At 43.3% G+C, this 17196-nt stretch overlaps 1 protein-coding gene across 5 annotated transcripts in view; it reads left to right on the forward strand.

The window, feature by feature from the left end:
* EVC (EvC ciliary complex subunit 1) overlaps window positions 1–17196 on the forward strand; it is an 81855-nt gene that overhangs the window by 20108 nt on the left and 44551 nt on the right. For 4 of the 5 annotated variants that reach the window (XM_036852533.1, XM_036852534.1, XM_036852536.1 and 1 more), the window contains exons 6-8: window positions 6956–7054; window positions 9854–9991; window positions 12822–12980. In XM_036852533.1, coding sequence (XP_036708428.1) covers window positions 6956–7054; window positions 9854–9991; window positions 12822–12980 — 396 coding nt within the window. The remainder of the gene's footprint in view (window positions 1–6955; window positions 7055–9853; window positions 9992–12821; window positions 12981–17196) is intronic. The other variant, XM_036852535.1, reaches the window with a different exon arrangement.

Raw genomic sequence — 17196 nt, forward strand, 5'->3', positions numbered from 1 at the left:
AGAGATAGTATGGCCTGCAAACTCCAAAATATTTACTTTGTGGACATTTGGAGAAAAACATTTGCTCACCCGTGCATTTAAAAATGTCTTACCACGGGGGCAGTCCAAGATGATGGCATAGGAAGATCCTGTTCTCATCGCCTCCCATGGACACACTGAATCTATAGCTACATATGAAATAGATCCCTCTGAAAAAGACCTAAAAACTGGTGAACAGCTCCTTCATGACTAACACTCTTGGCATACCCTCAACAAGTGGGACCCATCAAGAATAAATTAGGCTGCTGCGGAGCAACTAAGCCCGTGCGCCACGACTGAGCCTGCACTCTAGAGCCTGTGAGCCACAACTACTGAAGTCCACACGCCTAGAGCCCGTGCTCTGCAACAAGAGAAGCCACCGCAATGAGAAGCCCACACACTGCAACGAAGAGTAGCCCCTGCTCACTGCAACTAGAGAAAGCCCACGCGCAGCAATGAAAACCCAACACAGCCAAAAATAAATAAATAAATTAATTAATTTTTAAAAAGAAAAGAATGAAAAAGAATAAATTAGGCTGCTTAGACAATCACAAAGGTTTGAGAGACAACCATGAGCTAGGGCAAGGTTGAAAGATAAAGTTCATCTTTTACAAGGCCACTTCTTCAAGACTGGGAGAGGTAGCTGTTTTGCCTAATGCATAGAAACAAACACAGTCAATCAAAATGAGGAAACAGAGCAATATGTTCAAACAAAAGAACAAGATAAAACGTCAGGAAAAAAGCCTTAATGAAAAGGAGATAAGTAATTTACCTGATTAAAGAGTTCAAATAATGGTCATAAAAGCTAATCAAACTCGGGAGAAGAATGGATGAACAGAGTGAGAACTTCAGCAAAGAGAAAATGTAAGTACCAAACAGAAGTCACAGAGCCAAAGTATACAATAACTGAACTGAAAAATACACTAGGGGGTTCAACAGTAGACTAGGTGAAGCAGAAGAAAAAATCAGTGATCTAGAAGACAGGGCACCCAAACAGAACAGCAAAAGGAAAACAGAATTTTAAAAAGTGAAGATAGCTTAAGGGACCTATGGGACAATATTACATGAAATAACGTTCGCAGTACCAGGGGTCTCAGAAGGAGAAGAGAGAGAGGGGCAGGAAACATATTTAAAGGAATAATGGCTGAAAACTTTCCTAACCAGGGGAAGGAAACAGACATCCAGATCCAGAAAGCCCAGAGAGTTCCAAAAAAGATGAACCCAAAAAGATCCACACCAAGATACATTAAGATTTAAAAGTCAAAAGTTAAAGAGAGAATCTTAAAGCAACAAGATTAAAAAACAACTTGTTAACTGCAAGGGAACCCCCAAAAGACTATAAGCATATTTTTCAGCAGAAACTTTGCAGGCCAGGAGTGCCACGACATATTTAAAGTGCTGAGAGGAAAAAACTTCCAATCAAGAATACTCTACCCAGCAAGGTTATTGTTTAGAGTTGGAGAGATAAAGGGTTTTCCAGACAAGCCAAAGCTAAAGGAGATCATCCACTAAACCAACCTTACAAGATTTGTTAAAGGGACTTCTTTAACCTGAGAAGAAAGAGCATTAATTAGTAACAAGAAAGCATACGAAAGTAAAAGTCTTACTAGTAAAGGTAATTATATAGTAAAGGTAGTTAATTAATCACTTATAAAGTTGGTATGAAGATTGAACGAGAAAAGTAGTAAAAATATAACTACAATAATCACAGAAACACAAAATAAAAAGATGTAAAATATGACATCAAGAAGCATAATATGTATGTGCCAAGAGCAGAGGGTGGGTGGGAAATGTTGAGTTTTAGATTGCACCCAAACTTAATATGCTATCAACTTAAAATATACTGTTAAATATATAAATATTATATGAGCATCATGGTACCCACAAAGCAAAAACCTATATTAGATACACAAAAGATAGTAAGAAAAGAATCTAAGCAAAACACTAAAGAAAGTCATCAAACCACAAGGGAAGAGAGCAAGAGTAAAAGAAAGGAACAGAAAGTAACAACAAAACAGCCAGAAAACAATGAACAAAATGGCAATAAGTACATACCTATCAATAATTACTTTAAATGTAAAAGTACTAAATTCTTTAATCAAAAGACATAGAGTGACTGAATGGATTAAAAAAACAAGACCCAGCTATATACTGCCTACAAGAGACTCATTAAAGATGACTCATTAAAGATGTACACAAGTACACACATGGACTGAAGGTGAAGGCATGGAAAAAGATGTTCCATGCAAATGGAAAGCAAAAGAAAACTGGTATAGCTATACTTACATGAGGAAAAAGTAGACTTTAAAATAAAGATTGTAATAAAAGAAAAAGAGGGGGATTATGTAATGATAAAGGGGTCAGTGCAACAAGAGGATATAACATTTGTAAATATTTATGCATCCAGTATAGGGGCAACTAAACATCTAAAGCAAATATTAACAGATCTAAAGGGAGAAACTGACAACAATACAATTATAGCAGGGGGCTTTAATATCCCATTTACATCAATGCATAGATCATCCAGACAGGAAGTCAGTGAGGAGACATCAACCTTACAGTACACATTAGACCACATCGTCTTAATATATATAAACAGAATATTTCATCCAAAAGCAGCAGAATACAAATTCTTCTCAAGTGCACATGGAACATTCTCCAGAATAGATGATATGTTAAGTCACAAAACAAGTCCCAATAAATTTAAGATCAAAATCACATCAAGCATCTTTTCCAACCACAATGGTATGAAACTAGACATCAGTTACAGGCATACCTTGGAGATATTGTGGGTTCAGTTCCAGATGACTGCAATAAAGCAAATATCACAATAAAGTGAGTCACATGAATTTTTGGTTTCCCAGTGCATAAGAAAGTTATGTTTACTCTATACTGTAGTCTATTAAGTGTGCAATGGCATTATGTCTATGAGAACAATGTACATACCATAATTAAAAAATACTTTGCTGTTTAAAAATGCTAACCATTATCTGAGCCTACAGCAAACTGTAATCTTTTTGCTGGTGAAGGGTTTGAAATATTGCAAGAATTACCAAAATGTTACACAGAAACACAAAGTGAGAAAATGCTGTTGGAAAAATGATGCCGATAGACTTGCTCAACACATGGTTGCTACAAACCTTCAATTTGTAAAAAATGAAATATCTGCAAAGTGCAATAAAGCACAGTTCAATAAAACGAGGGATACCTGTACAGGAAGAAAACTGGAAAAATCACAAATATGTGAATATTAAACAATGTGCTACTGAACAGCCAATGGGTCAATGAAGAAATCAAAGGAGAAATCACAAAATGCCTTGAGACAAATAAAAGTGGAAATATAATTTACCAAAAATCTATGGGATGCAGCAAAAGCAGTTTCTAGAGGGAAGTTCATAGCCATACAGGCCTACCTCAAAAAAACCAAGAAAAATCTCAGAAAAACAATCCAATTTTACACCTAAAGGAACTAGAAAAAGAAGAAAAAACCAAGCCCAAAGTTAGTAGAAAAAAGGAAAATAAAGATCAGAGTGGAAATAAATGAAATAGACTAAAAAAAAGCATAGAAAAGGTCAATGAAACAATGGCTGGTTCTTTGAAAAGATAAGCAGAACTGACAAACTTTTAGCTAGCTTCACCAAGAAAAGAAGAGAATGGGCTCAAATAAATAAAATCTGAAATGAAAGAGCAGTTACAACTGATACCACAGAAATACAAAGGATCATAAGAGACTACTATGAACAATTATGTGCCAACGATTGGACAACCAAGAAGAAATGGATAAATTCCTAGAAACATGGACTCTTCCAAGATGGAATCATGAAAAGAGAAAATCTGAATAAACTGATTACTAGTAAGAGGATTGAATCAGTATGCAAAAACTTCCTGACAGACAAAAGTACAGGACCAGATGGCTTCACTGGTAAATTCTACCAAGCACTTAAAGAAGATTTAATACCTATCCTTCTCAAACTCTTACAAAAAATTGAAGAGTAGGGAATGCTTCCAAACTCATTTCACTAGGCCAGCATTTTCCTGATACCAAAACCAGACAAGGATGCCAGAAAAAAAAAAGAAGAAAATTACAGGCGAATATCTCAGATAAACATAGATGCAAAAATCCTCAACAAAATATTAGCAAACCAAATTCAGCAACAGATTAAAAGGATCATATACCATAATTTTGATTTATTCCAGGAATGCAAGAATGGTCAACATGCACAAATCAATCACCATGATATACCACATTAACAAAATGAAGGATAGAAATCATATCATCTCAAAACAGAAAAAGCATTTAACAAAATTCAACATGCATTTATGATAGAAACTCAACAAAGTACGTATAGAGAGAATGTACCTCAACATAATAAAGTCCATATATGACAAACCTGCAACTAACATCATACTCAACAGTGAAAAGCTGAAAGCTTTTCCTCTAAGATCAGGAACAATACAAGGATGCCCACTCTCGCCACTTTTATTCAACATAATATTGGAATTACTATCCAGAGCAATTAGGCAAGGAAAAGAAATAAAAGGCATCCAAAATGGAAAGGAAGAAGTAAAGCTGTCAGTATTTTCAGAAGACATGATTTTACACATAGGAAAGACTGGACAAAAAACTGTTAGAACTGATAAATTCAGTAAAGTTACAGGGTACAATGTACAAAAATCTGTTGTGTTTCTATACACTAAAAACAAACTATCAGAAAGAGAAATTGGGAAAACAATCCCATTTACAATTCAATCAAAAAGAATAAAAGACCTAAGAATAAATTTAGCTGCGGAGGTGAAAAACTTGTACACTGAAAACTTGACATTGATGAAAGAAATCAAAGAAGAAACAAATAAATGGAAAGATATTCCATGCTCATGGGTTGAAAGAATTAGTATTGTTAAAATGTCTGTATTACCCAAAATAATCTACAGATTCAATGCAATCCCTATCAAAATCTGAATGGCATGTTTCAAATAGAACAAACAATCCTAAAATTTGTATGAACCCCCAAGACCCCAAATAGCCAAAGCAGTCTTGAGAAAGAAGAACAAAGCTGGTTATGTCAATTATTCTTCAAAAAAAAAAAGCACCTTACTACACAAATATGTCTAACTGACCTTTGACAGAGGTGCAAATGGAGTTCAGTGGAGGAATGATAAGCTTTTCATTAAATCATGCAGTTGGACATCCATAAGCAAAACAAAATGAACCTCAAGCTAAACCTCATACCTCATACAAAAATTAACTCAAAATGGATCATGTGCTTAAATGTAAAATATAAAACTATGAATCTTTTAGAAAAAAAAAGGGGAAAATCTTTGGGATCTAAGGAAAGAGTTCTTAGATTAACACCAAAAGTGTGACCCATAAAAGGGAAAACAAATTGAAACTCATCAAAATAAAAAACTTCTGCTCTGCAAAAAATCCTGTTAAGAGGATGAAAAGACTGAGGCAATATTTTGCAAGCCACATTCTAAGAAAGGACTAGTACCTAGAATATATGAGGAACTCTCAAACCTCAATCCTAGAGTCTGTCATACAGAGTGAAGTTAAGTCAGAAAGAGAAAAACAAATACTGTATGCTAACACATATATATGGAATCTAAAAGAAAAAAAAAAAACGGTTTTGAAGAACCTAGGGGCAGGACAGGAATAAAGATGCAGACGTAGAGAATGGACTTGAGGACACGGGGAGGGGGAAGGGTAAGCTGGGACGAAGTGAGAGAGTGGCACGGACTTATATATACTACCAAATGTAAAATAGATAGCTAGTGGGAAGCAGCCGCATAGCACAGGGAGATCAGCTCGGTGCTTTGTGACCACCTAGAGGGGTGGGATAGTGAGGGTGGGAGGGAGACTCAAGAGGGAGGAGATGTGGGGAAATATGTATATGTGTAGCTGATTCACTTTGTTATAAAGCAGAAACTAACACAACATTGTAAAGCAATTATACTCCAATAAAGATGTTAAAAAAATAATAATAAAAAAAAGAAAAAGAAATAAGTAAACAATCCGATTGGAAAATGGGCAAAAGACATGAACAGATTATTTCACCAAAAAGAATGTACGGCTGGCGAGGAAACACACACAAAAGCACATGAAAAGATGTCCAACATCATTAAGCCATTAGGGAAATGCAAATTAAAACCACATGAGATATGACTACACACCTATCAGAATGACAAAAATAAAAATAACAACACCACCAAATGCTTGTGGGGTTGTAATGAAACTGGATCACTCATACATTGCTGGTGGGTATATAAAATGCCACTCTGGAAAACAGGCGATTTCTCATAAAACTAAATATACAGTTACCAGAAGACCCAGCAGTTGCCGTCTTGGACATTCATCTCAGAAACACATATGTTCAGTCAAAAACCTGTATGTGAATGTCCATAGCAGCTTTATTTGTAATAGCCCCAAACTGGAAATACTCAGATGTCCTGCAATAGGTGAATGATTAAACAAATTGTGGACACAGCACCCTTGGACTTGCCAGGGTGTCCCTGCCTATGGAGGACCCTTCTTGGTTTAGAGGACATGTCCGTCCATTGAGACAGGGGGCTGGAGTGGATGACTTTACACGTCCCATTTCCGTACAACCATCCCTCTGATTCTTTCCACAAAGAAGCAACCCCCCTTCGCCTGGCCTGTTTTCTTGACTCATGGAAATGGGGAAAGTGGGGGCTTCCCACAGAGTGGGCTCCTCATAAGTATGTGCAGAAGAAATGATGAATTTTTCTTTAGAAGCTTCATGAAAATGCAGTCCATTACAGGCCATTGTCATGACTTTTAATCTGAGGTCTTTTCCTAGAGCAAAAAGTGTGTGGGCAGTTGGGGGAGAGAGAAAGAAGGAGGTAGGAGAAAAAGGAGGGAAGGGAAATACCATTGTTGAAACCTTTCTCTATGTTATGTTTCCCTTTTTGGCAATAGATGTTTATTCAGATTTTTAAAATGTGCCTCCTTGACCTTCTTCCTAAAAAGAAGACTGATGATGAATTATACCAGAAGATTCTCTCAAAACAAGAAAATGTAAGTCTTCAACCTATATTTCAAAATAACTTAAAAATAGTTTATTATGATGTATAAAACATAATATTATAGTAAAGTATTTTTTAATGTATAAAAATAGTTTATTACAATATATACTTTTCAACACAATATGGTATATAAAAGTATAGCTATAAACATAAAACTAACAATGTGTATTATTAAAATGTGGAAAAATATTAGAAGTAGAAAAAAAGAGAGTACCCACTACTCAAAGAGAACTACCCATACCCACTACTCAAAGAGAACCACTATTGATTCTATTTTCTGTACAAGTGTGGGGTATTTTAAAATATATAATTTGCTTATTGGTTATAACTCTTCCTACTACTTTGCATTCTTCTCGTTTCAGTCTTTTATACAAGCTTTATACTGTTTTATGTGCAGCAAAATGAGTCAGGGCTTGGAGTCAGAGTGGTGGACATTGATATCCTGGTCCTGTCTTTCACAAACTCTCAGAATCCTAGGTTGTTCCTTTGTGCAATGGGATAATAATTCCCGTCCTGCGGGATTACAGAAAGAAGAAAATGTGCATGAAGCGCCTAGCAAAGTAACAACCAGACCCTGATTATATGATCGCTGCCATCATTCCCATTCCCACCAACACCATCACAATCATCTTCATCATCATCATCAATATCATTGCCATTATTATCATTTTATTACCAACACAATCACCACCACCACTATCATTATCATCATCACCATCACCACCACCGTCTTTATTATCGTCATCATTGTCATAATCATTCTTATTATGACCATCACCACTGTTATCATTGTCTTCATCATCATTCTCATCATCCTCATTACCACCACCATCACCATCCTCGTCCTCATTACCACCACCACTACCAACATTTCATCATCGCCACCATCATTGTTGCCATCATTCTCACTCCTCCCATTGCCACCATCATCCTCATCTGCATCGTTATTCTCGTCTTCGTTACCATGACCATCACCACCTCCACCATCATCCTCATCATCCTCACTTCTGCCATCACGACGTTCGTCTTCATTATCATATCATTGTCATAATCCTCATTCCTTCCATCCCCACCATTATCTTCATCATAGTCATCATTATCATCCTTATCACTGCAACCATGAGATCTGGGGGATTGGGAGGAGGGAGTGTTTCTTCCTCACTCTTCTGGATTCCAAGGGGGAGGATTCATCACTACATCCCAGGGAGAAGGCAGTACATCTTCATTTTTGTTAACATCTTTGTCATCATGCTCAGTCCCACCACTACTGTGATCCTCATCATCAGGCAATGCACAGAGTGCTTTACACACATTATTTAATCTTCACAACATCCCTGTGAGTGACCATCATTCTTTTTGTTTATAGCTGAGGAAGTTGAGGCTCAATGAGTTTAAATGACTCTCCAATGACAAAAAGAATGATAATGGTGGTGATACTTGTAATTGTACTAGTAATGAATGTCATATGGAAAGAATAAGAGCTTTGGTATCTGCAGGCCTGGGATCAAATCCCACCTCTACCACTTCCAGAGCATCTTAATTATGTCAGTGGCTACTGTTCAGTGGAGGTAGTCTGGCCAAGGGCTTTAAATGCATACTTTCCTATAATATTGACAACAGCCTCAGAACTTCTAGATGAAGATGAAAAGTGCCCAGAAATGGCAGCTGCTTTGGAGAGAAGCAGCATAGCACATGCAGTTAGAAGAGTGGGGCTCTGGAGTCAGTGAGCCTAAGGGGCCTAGCCTAGCACACCACTTCCTACTGGGAGACTTTGGATGAAATATCTCAACTTCCCATAGATAAGGTTCCTCATCTGGGAAAGAACCCTCATTTCTCTCTTGTAGAGATGCTGTGAGAATGAGAAGTCACACATGGCTTCCGCTTGGATAATCAATAGCAGTTTTCCTAATGAATTTGGACCCACACCAGTGTTGATTACATGTCAATGAACACAGGTCTAGAGAAAACAGAACAGCCCAGAAAACAGAACAGAAAACAAAACCCTCCACACTCCAGGTTGGGGTTTGAAGGACTCCATACATAGTGTTCCCCTTTTCCTTCTAAGTTCTGAGTTAATTAAGAGAAAGTGTTGGGGAGACAGAGAAATGTCAGCTTTATCACTGAAAGGGGCCAGCTTGGAAGACATAGCTTAGGTGCACAGCGATCATGGCTTCCTAACACTGAATCCCAGGATTAGCTAAATTGCTTACCTAAATTGCTTCCTGGCAAAGCTGGGCCACCTCAGGCCTCCCCACACAGAAAAGGGACCTTTGCTGCCCAGCTCACTCTGGGCTGAGGCCACACCAGAGCAGTGGCCTCCCCTGAATGGTCCATCCCAAAGAGGAAGAGGTTGGGCAAGCTAGGGCCTGTGCTCACTTCCTGCTTTTGAACCGCCAGTCAAATACATATCACTTCCTCCCTGGGGTGTACTAAGTAATCCTTCCCCATGGAAACCAGAGGAGTGGGGAGGAGACACTCCATCCCACAGCCCAGATGTCATGATGTGTTCCCGGACTTCATAAAGATAGGAAGATACTATTTCATTGTTTTTAAAATATGGCCTATTTTGGGGGGGATGAGGGAAAGACTATAGAAGAAAATACGTAATCCATTATTACCGAGGCTCTGTGATGATGTTTATCATCAGTCCTTCAGTAGGACAACACCCAAAGCATTTAATTATGGTTAAGAAATATTTTATGATAATGGGGTGAAAATAAAAGCATTTCTTCTCTAGAATTTAAGATGCATTAGGTTTTTTCTGTATTTGCCTTTTTCTTTTTTTCTCCAGGATTTGGAGGAATTAGAAAAGAGACTGCAGGTCAGACTGTCAAACACGGAGATGTTGGGTGCTGGTGACTCTGAATACATCACCCTGGCAGATGTAGAAAAGAAGGAGAGAGAATATTCTGAGCAGCTAATAGCTAATGTATGTGATGGATTTTCTTTCCCATATAAAAAGCGTGGTTTCTGGGACAGTTCATTTGTCGAGATTAAAGAGATGGTACCTAGAAGCATGTTTAATACTAGAATTCCCTGTTGTGTTCTTCCCTGGAGCCAGGGATCCAGTTTCTGAAATTAAGTGATAGAGAAGGTATAATTAAGGGGCCAAGATTTACTGAGGGAGTCTTTTTTTCCTCTTAATGAATTCTCCTTGTTTAAATTTTACATTGATCATTTTATCATTCAAAGCAAAGATCACTCTAACCCTCTGTGTCATTACTGCCCTGTGGCTTAGAGCAGATGCCAGCTGCTAACTTCTCAAACTCCAGGCATCACTCATAAAAGCATGTTTTAAATTCTAGAGAGGTTGGCTTCCCTCAAACTCTCTTTTTTGCTTTGAGGTTCTACTACCTGCTGTTCATATATTACGAATTAAACAAATATTTTCTTGGCACCCAGGTGTTGTGTTGGACTCTGGGAATTCAAAATGAACTTAGACCTGGCCCTGCCAGGGAGCTGCTCAGGCCTGTCTGGTGGGGGGCACTGACAGATGAACGGATGAGGACTTTGTGGGTTACAAGTGCCATGATAGATAGAAGTATGGGAAGACTGAGGTACAGCGGGGAGAGCGATTCATTTTACCCCAGGGTTATGAAGGTCTCTGCAGAAGAAAGGGCCATCAAGAAGCTTTTGGGGAGAAGTGTGGATGGATGCTGTCCAGTGGGTGGGCAGAGAAGGGAGCCAGGGCTAGGAAGCAGCCTGAGCAAGATAAAGCCAGAGGTCTTCCCTGAGGGCTTTCATCTCATGCCAAGGAGATGGGAGTCACTGAAGCAGCAGAGGGTGGCTTGGCCCTGTTCTAGAAGGACTGCCCAGGCTGCTGTGTGGAGGACTGTTAGGAGCTTTGGGGCTAATCCAGTAGGAATTTCATGAAGGCAATTGCAGTAGGGATGGAGAGGTAAGAAAAAGTGGAATAGCTGATAGGGTGGGGTCTGAGGAGGTGGTGGTGGGAAGAGGAGGGTATAGAGGATCAGGTCTACGGAAATAAGGATCCCAGAATGAGAACAAGTTGGGAGGGAAGATGGTGAGTGTGGCTTGACATCCTGAGTTGGAGATGCCTGGGGATGGAGAGTCTCCACTAAGCTCAGGTAGGATCACATGGAGAGTGAGGGTATTCTCGGGATGAGATGGCTAAGGGAGGGTACTCAGCCCAGATTCTGGTGGTGCCTAGACTCCCCACAGCAGTGGAATATCTTGTCCGTGTCTGCACGTTTCAGGCAGAGGATTGATAGTTCTCATAAGATTCTCCAAAGTATTGGTGTCCTTCACTAACAGAGATGCTTCTGGTCCAGGGGTGTGTGTACAAGGGGTAAAGAAAGGAGCCTCATGCCCAATCTTGGATCTTGCCAGCATTGAAGGAGGAGGAGTCAAGGAGAATCGAGACAAGAAGCAGAGCATGGACCTTGAAGAACCAGGAGAAAGTCATGTCACGGATGCCAAGGGAGTCACGAGTTTTTCAGAAGAACGGAGTAGACGTCCTGGTTCTCTGCGATGGGAAGAGAAGAGGCGAAGCTGCTTGGATGTAGAACTCTGTTTCCGGATGTGCAGGAATTCACGGATGATAGTCCACATTCTCTGAGAGCAGCTGGAAAGGAAGTCATCTGCTGGGGCGAGAGGGGGCAAGAGCAGGGTGTGAATGTGAGGGAGGAGGTGGCCAGGGCAGATAAAGGGTTTGCTGAGCTGCCACGAGGCCCTTGAGACAGGACACCAAACTTTCGAAGAGGTGCCAGTTCGTACAGGTGTGGGTTTTCTCCCGGCCATGCCCAGCCCCTGAGAGATGGCTGGCCGGATTAACTCAGAGTTTCAGGTCACCGTCTCTCTCCACCTTTAGCCACAGCAAGGAGATCAGCATGGGCTTCTGGAGCCACTAAGCCCTGACCCCTCCCACACCCTGCCCAGCAAGCAACGTCCATCTCAGCATCTGAGAGGTGGAGCCAAGATGGAGAAACTCACAGCTGTGGGAGTTGAAGGGACCTGAATCAAATATGCCTCTGCTTCTCGTTGCCTCTGTGACCCTTGTCGAGTGACCTAACTTTCTGAGGCTGTTCCTTGTCCCTCCGATACATATTTCATCTAGAAATAAAATGTGTGAAGCACGGAGCCTGGCTTATAACCTGCATGCCGTAAAGAAAAGTTGCTATGACTATGGGCATTGTTGTTCTTAGAGCTCTGGAAGGCTGCAGTGACAAAAATTTAGCCCCCAACGTTCTAAACCACTTGGCGATTCCCTACTCTCTTCCTGATAAGATGGTGGAGAAAGGAAAAAGATTTGAAGGCAAAATGTTTTTATGGTCATCGTCATCTCTGTCATATTGTTCTTTTATACTTTTAGGACAATAATCAATATTTAAATGGCCATTCATGCTTTTATTTCCAGGATGCATTTAATCCCCTTTAAAGATCTGGAAGCTTCCAGGAGCGCATTGTCGAATTTCATGCACCCCCTGCACTCCCCACCCCACTGCCGGGCAGTCTTTCAGCTGTTTGAGCTGGGGGATCTCATGGTGCTTGCCTTCCTTATCAGCAGCCTGTTGGTGTTTGCTGAAAAGCCACCTTGAAACTGACTGGCACCTACAAAGAGGAACCTCTGGAGAATGTGATTGTTGCCAAGATAACTTTCTCCAACGTGTAGAATTGTTTATAATCTCAGTTTGTGATAAGGGGTGAATAGTAATGCCCAAGCCTGAGCCGGACAGCTTTAAAGCTTTCTTAAATAAGTTTTCTCCCCCCACCTCTTGCATCTCATTCTAATTTCACAGATGGAAGCTTTCTGGAAACAGATGGAAAACATCCAGCACTTTCTGGTGGACCAATTTAAGTGTTCCAGCTCCAAAGCCCGACAGCTCATGATGACTCTGACAGAAAGAATGATTGCAGCTGAAGGGCTATTGCGTGATTCTCAGGATTTGCAGGCTCTGGTAACGCTGGAGGGGGCAGGGAGGGAACGTGATATTCCAACTAGAGACGTGGAATCCGGAAGCTTGGAGCACCGTAGGGGTCATTAAGTTCAACACCTGCAGATTGTTGAAAGGGATATAGAGGCCAGAGAAAAGCAGTGTATCCATCCATCCCTCCATCTGTCCATCAGTCATTTATCTGTCCGTCCATCCATCTAACCATTCCTTTAGTGGAGAGACTGGCCCGCTCCACGTCACTACAGCATAGGGCACTGGTTCTCAATCCTGGCTGCACGTTGGAGTTATCTGAGGAGGTTTAAATGGTACTGATGCTTGGGTCCAAGATGGGTCCCCACCCCAGAGATTCTGACTTAGTCTGGATTTTTTAAGGTTCCAGGTGACCACAGTGAGTAGTCATAGTTGATGCCCACTGGTGTGGATGGAGCTTTGGTTAGCTCTCCTGACGGCCCCATGTATCACCTAGGGGGCTTAAAATAATGCCCATGTCCCAGGCCTCTTGCACAGAGATCCAATCTGATTGGTCTGAAGTGGAGGACCTGGCATTGCTGTTTTTAAAACTCCCCAAACAATTCTGATGTATAGCTGGGAATGCAAACCAGTGGCGCAGAGGAATCCACAAATCCAAGTCCGACTTTGAATCTAAGCTTAGCCACCTGAAGCTGTGTGATCTCGAAGAGGTTACTTGACCCCTCTGAGCTTCAATTACTGTACTTAAAAAAGGTGGTCCCCAGGAGTTGCTGCAGGCAGGGCCCTGGGAAATGCTCGGTCACCGTCGGGTTTTGTTGTGGAGGTTTCAGTCTAGCCCTGCTGTGTGCAAAGTCCAGGGCACTACCCACCCATTTCCCCTTCCTCTGACCTTGAGAACTCATGAATTACATCTCAGACCTGTGCACCTGCCCAGGTCACTCCTGACTCAGAAACCTGCAGCAGCCGCCCTGCCCGCAGCTCAGAGACTCAGCTCCTCAGACCTGAGGAGAAGGCGCTGCTGAACGGAGTGGTCCCTGCTGCTTCTGCACAAACTGCTCTGCTCCTCAAAGTGTGGTCTGCAGACCGGTAGCATCAGTGTCACCTGAGAGCTGGTTAGAAATGCAGAATCTTGTCCCCCCTCCTGAATCAGGATCTGCATTTTTAACAAACTCCCAGGTGCACGCAGCTGTTTGAGAACTTTCTTTGCTTTTGCTTATCACGTACACGTATAGTTTCCTTACCCTCCTCGGCACTGCTGAAAGATAGACACACAGATATTTCATTCCCAAAGAGCAGAGGAGCCAGCTAAGCGACTCACCTAGGACTCCCATGTTGCCTAATGATATCGCTCAGCCTGTGCCCCAGGCTTCCTGGTTTGCCGTCCAAGGCCCTTTGAATTGGATTTTGATTTGCTAAGGCTGCTGATATGAATGCTTATCAAAAAAGAAAGACTTTTTTCCTTTTATTCTTTTTTTCTTTGTATTTAATTATTATTCCATCAGCAGGATATTGATGCAGAAAAAAAATGTATCCTTAGCTGACTCTGGCCCGAGTGTTAGCCGGTCACTTCCAAATAGGAAGAAGGGAAAGAATTTTCTCCAGGTTATCTGTAGCCCTTTTCTTCTGTCAGCATTTCATGAGCACCTACTGTGTGCCACGTCCTGTTACAGGAACAGTGTTGCAGACTGGAGCTAGAAACCTGAGCTCATCCCACAGTTGCCTTTTATTAGCTGTATGACGTTGAACAGGTTACTTAACCTCTCTGTGACTCAGTTTCATCATCTGTAAAATGGGAATCTGAATAGCATCAGCTCTGAGAGTGTTAGAAAGTGGACAACATGTAAGACCTTTAGAACAGAGCCTGGCCCAGGGGAAGTGCTTAGTATGTGATAGCGATTAGACTCTGGCAGGCCAAGTGTCAGCAAACAAAATAGACATAAACAAGTCATCGTAATGATGTGTGGAAAGAGCTACAATCTATGTTTGTACAGAGAGGGACGGGTTGGCTCTGCCTGTATGTCAGAGTATGTTGTTGATAAACTCCAGAAGAATTCAAATTCTCAGGCTGGAGACGTCTGAGCACTCTGGCCTGGGCAGTCGGAATGTGTCGCATGGAGTTGCTGAATATCAGAACTGGAAGAGCCCTGGAAAGGGCCCCAGAGGTCATCAGAATCAGCTTCTAGGGATGCTCGAGAGAAAGAGGATGCCAGGAGGGATGTGGGGACCTGCTGTACATAATTATGACGACAGCTTGCATTCACGAGCACCTACTATCTTCTGGTTGCTATTTTAAGTGCTTTACCTATTTTAACTTATTTAATGCTCACATCCACTCTGTAAGTCAGGCGTAGGTGAGGACACTGTGCCCAAGGTCATGCAGGTCTGGAGCCAAGTTTGAGCCCGGGCACGTCTGAGGACTGGCTACAGCTCTCAGAGCCAGCAGTGGCCCCTCACCTCCTATGCAAGTCCCTTTACTCCTCCCACCTTCCATCTGATGCCCCTCTGCTCATGCTCGCCTCTCGACTCTACTCCTGTCTTTCCTTGAATATAAATCCAGAGGTTGAGCTGTCACTCTCCAGCCGGGTGGCCTGACCATGATGCCTTAGAGGTGGCTGCTCTGGGCACCGGGCGCTGTCCCCCACGCCCTGAGCCTCTCTGGATCCCTTGCCGTCCACACCTGCACCGAGCGCTTATCCTCTTGCGCCCTCTAGCGGTCATGGGCCCGCTTATGTAGTTTGCGGAGAGGAAGGTTCAGAGCCACTGTCCCTGGGCTATTTGGGTGGCGTTCCAGAATAAACCTCAGTGCTCTTGTCCATAACTGGGGGATCATTGTCCTTGCCCTGTTCACACGTTGTTCAAACACAGACCAATGCAGTTCAGCAAACAGTGAGGCCCAGGTCTGGTTACAGGGTGTTGCAGGTATGGCCGCTGTCTCAAGGGCTCTCAGTCCAGCCTGGGACTATCCCTGCCATTAGACAGAGGCACAGGAGCAGCAGAGACAGGAGGAGGGGGCCGTGGAGGTGGAGACGGTCAGGGAAGGTGCCACACAGCGCGTAAGGATGAGCAGGACCTGGCCAGGCGGGGGAGTGAGAGGAGGCCGGGAGGGTGTTCCAGGCGGAGGCCCGTGCGTGCAAAGGCCAGGTGTGCTGGGCAGCCAGGAGCAAGGAGGTGTGTGGGACGAGGCTGGAGACTCTGCCAGGCTTGGTCCTGAAGGGCCTCGTGCACCGTGTCCAGGAGTTTAGACTTGGTTTGAAGGCAGTGACTGCAAGGTTTGGGCCCCAGGATGGCAGAGCCACGTTTGGACCTCAGACAGGCCCCCTGCCTGCCGTGCGGGGCGGAGCGGAGCGGGCAGGTGGGAGGCTGGGAGAGCAGGGATGGCCCTGGGCAGTAGCCCAGGGTGGAAGTGACCAGGGCCTGAGCTGGCCGTGGCTCTGGGCCAGCGGGAAGGAGACGGAGCGGAGGGGTGTGAAGGAGGCAAGGGTGCCGGCGTGGTGGGGAAGAAGGGCAGAGGCGAACTCAGGCCGCCGTGCCAGGGGTCCTGGGGACCCATCTCTAGGTGGGAAAGGTGTCCTTCTGAGGCGCAGGGCATGCAGCTTTAACGTGGTGCACGTGCTGTCATTCTACAAGGTTCCTGGAGCGGCTGCCCTCTGAGAGGCGAGGACAGGAGATGCAGACCTGCAGGGTCCGCCCCTGCCTCTGGTGGACATTTCCTCCATGGGGGAGGCGTCTTGTCCGAGAGCCGTGTCCTAAGTGAAGGACAGCGCGGTAGGGCAGCCAGGCCTGTTCTAAAGTCTGACGGCTGGGGTCATCCTCCAGGTCAGGCGTACCCGGAAAATCTCTTTAATCCCCAGCACTCAGGTTCCCGGAGGCTCGAAAGCCAAAAGTCCCGTGACCTTTTTTGTTTCTCCTAATGTTTCTCCTCCAGGGCTGTGGAGGCCCGAGGCCCTGTCGACTGGGGAGGGATGACAATGGAAAAGGGGGACTTTCCCCTTTGGTCGTGTGCATTTATTAAATTCCTCCCCAGAAGCGTGGCCCACTCACCGAGTACCAAGCGCTTTCCACGTGTTATGCGGCGTCAGCCTCACCACGTCCCCGTGTGGGACCATTTTGTCCCCATCTGAGGCGCAGACACAAGAAGCTCGTGAGAGCAGTTTGGTCTGTGCTCTGCTCACAGGGAGGTGGGGCCCCAGGACCAAGCCCGTGACTGTTTACAGACCCTCATGGCCAAGCGCTGACCCAGGGCGTTCCA

Source organism: Balaenoptera musculus, chromosome 5 (assembly GCF_009873245.2).
Source record: "Balaenoptera musculus isolate JJ_BM4_2016_0621 chromosome 5, mBalMus1.pri.v3, whole genome shotgun sequence".
NCBI classification, from domain to species: domain Eukaryota; kingdom Metazoa; phylum Chordata; class Mammalia; order Artiodactyla; family Balaenopteridae; genus Balaenoptera; species Balaenoptera musculus.